The sequence below is a fragment of the Caretta caretta genome, chromosome 2 (assembly GCF_965140235.1).
Source record: "Caretta caretta isolate rCarCar2 chromosome 2, rCarCar1.hap1, whole genome shotgun sequence".
In the NCBI taxonomy this organism is placed as follows: domain Eukaryota; kingdom Metazoa; phylum Chordata; order Testudines; family Cheloniidae; genus Caretta; species Caretta caretta.
Window position 1 is genome coordinate 257459731 of NC_134207.1, and position 6779 is coordinate 257466509.

General features: G+C 37.1%; 1 protein-coding gene across 2 annotated transcripts in view; it reads left to right on the forward strand.

The window, feature by feature from the left end:
• Positions 1-5702, forward strand: part of WDR48 (WD repeat domain 48) — a 57947-nt gene extending 52245 nt beyond the window's left edge. For both annotated transcript variants that reach the window (XM_048837513.2, XM_048837514.2), the window contains exons 17-19: positions 1133-1209; positions 2322-2514; positions 3747-5702. In XM_048837513.2, the coding sequence (XP_048693470.1) occupies positions 1133-1209; positions 2322-2514; positions 3747-3842 (366 nt within the window). In that variant the 3' untranslated portion in view covers positions 3843-5702. The remainder of the gene's footprint in view (positions 1-1132; positions 1210-2321; positions 2515-3746) is intronic.
• The last annotated feature ends 1077 nt before the right edge of the window (positions 5703-6779 follow it).

Sequence of the window (6779 nt, forward strand, 5' to 3'; positions counted from 1 at the left end):
GTAAATCCCTACTTCCCAGCATGCACTGTGCTTATGTTCCATAAACCAATAGGAACCAGGGTGTTGTATGAGATAGAGGTCTCCTTCAACCTAATTTTAAAGCCTGACTTTGACTCAAACCCAACCCAGGAGTGTCAATTTGTCATTTTTCAGAACCAACCCAAACCCATGTCAGCATTGTCACATGGGGATTGGCCTAGTGGGGGCTTGCCACTTCCCATGTCTGTGTTCTGACTCCAGCTGCTTTCTGCCTGGGGGCTTTGCATGGCATCAGCTGTGTGCACCACTCCTGCTGGCTGCCGCTACTGTGCAGTGAAGTAAGCATGCTGACAAATCACAGCCTCCAGGTGGTGGTGACGGTGCTGACAGGTTTGTGGGGGGAGTGTTGGGTTCAGGTTGCATCAGTTTTGAAAATGATTCGGCATTGTCAGTTTGGGTCTGGGTCAGGTTTTAAAATTAGGCCTGTGAAGACCTTTATTTTAAACACCACTTTGGCTTCCTTTCAAACAAGCCAGCTTCATTGGGGTCTCCTGGTTGACGGGGAAATGACCAACTTAATGTCTACTGTAGTGTTGCTTGCTGGCATACTGAAATATGATGAATTTGGGGGAGTCCAAGAGAAGATAAGGTACATTTTTGAGTTAGAACCATACTAAATATCCCTCATTGCCTGGTTGGGGTGAAGTGTTCTTCACATGTGTCTCGAATTTGATTCCATTCCTTAACAAATCACCTCCTAAGAAACCTGATTTCTGATGCTGTATTCCAGATACTCAAAGTCTTTCTTCTTTAAAACTTGCAGTCATTTTTTAAACAAAATATTCAGTGTTTTGACTTTTTATCATATCGAAGTGCTGTACACTTTTTACACTCACCTGCTTCCGCTGAAATGAGCTCCAACTTCTATAAAAGCTAGGCAAACAAAGGACTTGCATGAGATAGATCTGAGCTCTCCAGAAGCTTAAGCAATTCAAAGAAAACTAGTCCTCAATCATTGTGCTAGAGAAAATCTCATTTTTATTTGATATAATATACATATTAGGTAAACACACTTTCCAATTTGAAATAATGAAGTGAATATAATTTGTGTGATGCCAATTGGTACTAAATGTAACACTTTGTTTCCTTTTAGAAAAATATGCCCAAATTCAATAAGATTCCTTTCTACCTTCAACCTCATTCGTCTTCAGGGGCAAAAACTTTAAAAAAGTACGTATATATTTTTGACTCTTAATATTTCAGAGATACTGATATTAGCAGACTCGTAAAAGGGTATGCCAAAGAGAATAACGGTACTCTTGGTTAATCCAGAGAACAACATTGGACATGCTATCTCAATTCTTGGGAGAGAAGGTATTTAGTGTTACAGGACAACATCCTGCTACACTGGTTGATATAAAAATATTTTAAAGATCTGGGAGATACTGTAGTTGTAAATGGCAGCGGCTTAAATTAATTGTAATTTAGAAGGTCTTACCTTAGTATTAATAATGAGGTTTGAGTTGGTACCATAACATTTTTGGCTGGATCAAACCTAATGTCTTATCTAATCCTGTATCCTATCTCAAACAGATGCTTCAGTCAGAGAAAGGTGTAAGAAACACCAAAGTAGGCAGGCTTGGGAGAACCTGTCCCTTACATTAGATCCCATCCTGGTTTCTAATCATTAGAGATCGGCTTGAGCCCTGAAGCATGAATTTTTAAAATGTTTGCTGTCTTTTAATTATGACAACTGTGTGTATTCTTGATATTCATATAAACATCCAGTCCCTCTTTGAATCTGGATACGTTCTTGGCCTCAACAACTTCCTGTGGCATGAGTTCCACAGTTTAATTACATGTTGCCCAAAAAAGTATTTCCTTTTATCCGTTTGAATTTCCTACCTTTTTAACTTTTTTGAATGTCTCTTGTGTTATAAGATAGGGAAAACAGAAGTTCCTGACCTCCTTTCTGTTTACAAGTCATTATTTATTATACTTATTATCATCTCCCTAGCTTCATCTCCTTTCTAAGGAAAACATTCCAAGTCTTTTCAGTCTCTCTTCATCTGAGTTTTGCCATGCAAGATCTTGATCTTTCTTGTTGCTCTTCTCTGAGCACCCTCTAGTTCTGCAGTATCCTTTTCAGATAAGGTGCCTGGTACTGCACACAGTATTCCAGATGAGTCTTCACCATTGATTTATATAAAGGCATTATTATAAAGATCTTATTTTATATTACAAACAACTGCTATAGCAAACCTTATTGCACATGATACTGTGAAGATAAGTGTTTGAAAGGCTAAATCTGGTGTTTCACAACTTTTAATTAACTTGTACAGAGACCGATTGTCAGCTAGTGACATGCTGCAGGTCAGAAAAGTGATGGAACATGTTTATGAGAAAATCATAAACCTGGATAATGAATCTCAGACAACTAGCTCCTCCAATAATGAAAAAGCTGGAGAACAAGAGAAAGAGGAGGACATTGCTGTGTTAGCAGAAGAAAAGATTGAACTATTGTGCCAGGACCAGGTAAGTTGTCATAAGCACTCATTTAGGCCTTCTTTCAAAAATATGATGATCAATAGTAAATCATTTGTGAACCTCCAGGTACTGTTCTTAAAATGTGCTACAGGTAAACTATTTTAAAACAGATGCCTTTGAAACTAAATTGTATGTTATGAACTCAATGTTAACGGATAGTAGTACTATTTTGCTTTTTGCATATAAAGCGTGGGTGGATATATTGCATTACCAAATGTCTAGATCGCAGAATTTTGGTTGTTGAACTGTATTCTCTTTTGGGGCCTAATACTCCAAACTCTTGCTCATGATAGTAATCTTATTAATCATATACTAGCTATACTGATATGAGCAGTAAACACAGATGACAGTACTTTGTTATTCTCGAAGATCACAGGCTTTAAAGAAGAGCTCCATTGAGGAGGGCCTTAAGCTACTCATGCTTGTTCGATACCAGTATTTACAGTGTTGAGTAGAATATACCTCTCTTCCAGACAAAATTATTTAGAAAGCTGTAAAACCAGACTAGGAACAAATTAGTTTTAAAAATCATTTCCCATTTTCATCTATTGTATGCCTCCTAGAATTTGATATCAATCTGCAATAAATTGTAATCACACTTCTGTATAACATCATTAAGATTAACTTAAGCAAATAAACTGTGGGGTTTAGAATATTGTTACATGTCTGGTCCTGTTCAAAATCTGTCTAACTTCAGAGCATATTTGTATATTGCCTGCTAGGTTTAGTAGTAAAATTGTTTAGTGGCAATATGTGCAATAGCACAGCAAGAGGCACTGCTACTTTGGAAGTAGGTTTCAAACTTCCTTGGATCACAAATGAAAGGAGTGTAATAGTCTCAATTATGGGGGGAAAGACAGTAGATGTTCAGATTCAGTAAGTTAAAGCCACTTAAATGGCACCCCTTCTCCAACTCCACTAATACCAGTATTACAGTACACTTTATAGACAGTAAGGTGGGACTCAAGCGGCATTTTTCTTATTTGCCTATCTATACATTTTGATGTTTACTGACATTTACTAATAATCATTCCAAGCCTATATATGCTGCTGTTGGTGCTCTCTAATGTATGTTAGCCCCTGGGTACCAGTCCTTATTAGTATGGTGTACCACTGTCAGCCTAGAATATGCTTGTCTGAAAATCAAAACTTCCAGCATCCAAAGATTTAACATATCTACCGGTCTTCTGCAATAAAATATAAATCCTCTTACACTGCAGGTTTTGGATCCAAATATGGACCTTCGAACTGTTAAGCACTTCATATGGAAGAGTGGTGGTGATCTGACACTTCACTACCGACAGAAATCAACGTGAAAGGAATGATGGACTCAAATGGTTGTTCATTTACTTGACCTTACTGTACTGGTTCCAAGAGTAGTACTATAGAAGCCCACTGAACCCTAAGGTAGATGAGACTTCTAATGACTCAGTATGGACCAGAGAGTATACATTTAATAACTGAAGTGACTAATAGATCTGTAATATAGAGAAAAAAATCTATATGACTTAAACTAAAGTCTGTCCTAGCTAAGGCACAGCAAGTGAAATGAGAAGTCCCTAGTGGTTCATGTTATGTGAGGTATACAGAGAACAGATGATAATCCAGTGCAGACTTTTGCTTCCTTCTGGTTTTGTTTTTTCCAGAGCATTAAATTTTCATCTGCTCGGGCTTGATATGAAACACTGTTTTGGCCATATTAGTCACTATGTTCATAATGCATGCACTGTATTTTTTGAATACATTCCATTCATACATTACCTACAATGATTTTTCACAGGTTATTCATAAAAATAATTTTTACCACTTAGAGAAATCTCAAAAAACACCGAATGCTATTGCACACTTGAAAGTAGTAGCCCATTTAATTGTAAGTCAAAGGTTAACATAATTAGAATTGTTTTAATACTGCAGTTCAAACGTTCTTATAGAGAGCTATTGCCATTCAGATTGAGAACACTAGAGAAGTATTATAGCAGGGTCAGTCCAGTGATGCTGTGCATCATAATAGAATAAACATGTTTTGCAAAATTTAATAGATATTTTTAAAAAAAATATAATTCTTCCTGCAATGTGTCCTTGTTTTAAAGACACGCTAGTTGGAATTCCAAGAAACTGTGCTCTATACTTCTGTGGCATTTTGTTAAAAAATTTAAGACCATTCTGAAAATTTAAATTTTATTTGTTGATGTCAGTAGCAAATTTCATATCCATGATATAAAAGCATTTGTATTCTTTTTTCCCAAGTTTTATATGCAGATTTTGTTATAGCTGTACACATATTCTTTTCCTGTTCTTTCTAAAAATCTAAGGCTTTCATATATTCATAGTAGCCTTGTATAAAGTTTAACTTACTGGGGAGGGGAAAGCATTTCATCTTTTGGCAAGAAAATTTGGGACTGTCCCAAAAGACTATTTGTAGCCAAAACAAATTAAAAATCCTCACCACAAAATTGTGTACAATATGACTCTTGTCTGAAACAGAAGCACAAGTGCCTTCAAAGGGCAGTATATTTATTCAAGTTTCTTCAGGAGACGTGTGCTCTTGCCCTTCCTGTGTTTTGCTATCAGGATTTAGGCTGGGGCCTACAGAAAGTCCCAGATACATTACTGGGATTTTATAGTGATCAAACTACAAAAAAAAATTTTTTTTCCCACTGGCATATGTTAGAAAAATATCCAAATGCATTATGTCCTGGACAAAGTCACCACTTAAACAAGAGGGTATGGTTAAGAATTAAGCTAGCATGTCTTTTTCCCTTCCTTGAAAGGAAGCCCCATTTCTGTGCATACTCCATTTGACACAATTGTGCTATATTGCACATTTTTAGTGATATTTGTGAATTAAATGGTTTAGCAGAACTGTGTAACTTTTATTAATAAATTGTCCTGAATTGTATTTATTAATAGCAGAGGTCTATGCTTTGTTCTAATAGACAGTGATTCTTTCTGGTTGTCTTGCTGTCCCTTTGTATACATTGTAACTGCTCCCAGTTCATTCGTTCATTCGGGGGTTTTTTTGTTTGTTTGTTTTTTTGTCTGAAATCAGCCAAGGTTACTCTTCCAACCATCCCAGTAATGCAGTTTCAGGAGAGATTGAAGGGCGTCTGCAATGCCAAAAGGGTAAATTATCTGTATTTCACAGTTGTACAGAATAAAAGGCTTTAGTTAAAATATTTCAAAGTTGTTTTGATCATTCGTTGGTTCACTTATGCAACCCTGGGGTTGTCATTTTTTTTCACCCTATACACAAAGGGCATATAAATCCTTTGAGCAATTTCTTTAAAAATTAGAAGTCAGGTTCCCAGTAGCTTAAAAATAATTGCAGGGTAGTGAAATACACACAGTAATTTATGCAGATTTTTGTAGTGTAGCATAAGATAGTTGAATGTGACTACAGGAAAAAATATTTGCTCTTTCTCAAGGGATAATGCTTGCAACAAGAAAACAAAATAAGGGAATGTAAGAAGGAAAATACTCCTCAGCTTGTGGTTCATCCCAGGCTTACTGACCCTGGGAGCAGAGCTCTGTTTTCCCAAAGACATTGTCCCTGCTCTGTTGCCAAAATAGCCCTTTACTCTTGAGCATCTGTACAATGGGAGGAGGCAGCAGAGCTGAATTTAAACTCTCCTTTACCCAAGAATAAGTTTACAAACAAGTTCACTTGCTATAGACCCTGATGGAAGGTAGGGGCCCTAAGGTGGTACTGTATTGTGATTAATCACAGTGTTTACCTTCATTAAAACATGAGGTGTAGCTCATTAGACGAGCAATTCACAATCCTTTTGCTGTCAACATTCATATTTTCACAAACAAGTTTATAGACGAGTGGCTTGTTTTAATTTCCTAGATAGAGGTTCCCAAACCCTGTTCTTTGGACCTCTGGTGAGCCAGCTGAGCAGACTGGTCACATGTTCCCATTTTCAGCTCCTAAATTCCATTAAGACATCTACAAATACACTAAAATCTTCACCTTTTTCATGTAAGCAATGGCTATAGTTGCTGCTTGTTGTGACTAGAAAGACTTCTACTTACCTTATAGCAACTGTACTTCTTCAAGATGTGCTGTCTAAATGTATTCCACTCTTGGTGCCCAACACACCTGAGTTCAGAATCTTCTGCTAGAATTGTCTTTTGGCTAGGACTGAGCCCTGAATGCCCTTGTGTCCCCGAGAGCATAAAGAGCAGAGCAAGGTCAACTGTCTATCAGTGCCTTTGCAAGTACAGAATCCAGGTGTTGTCAGACTCCATAT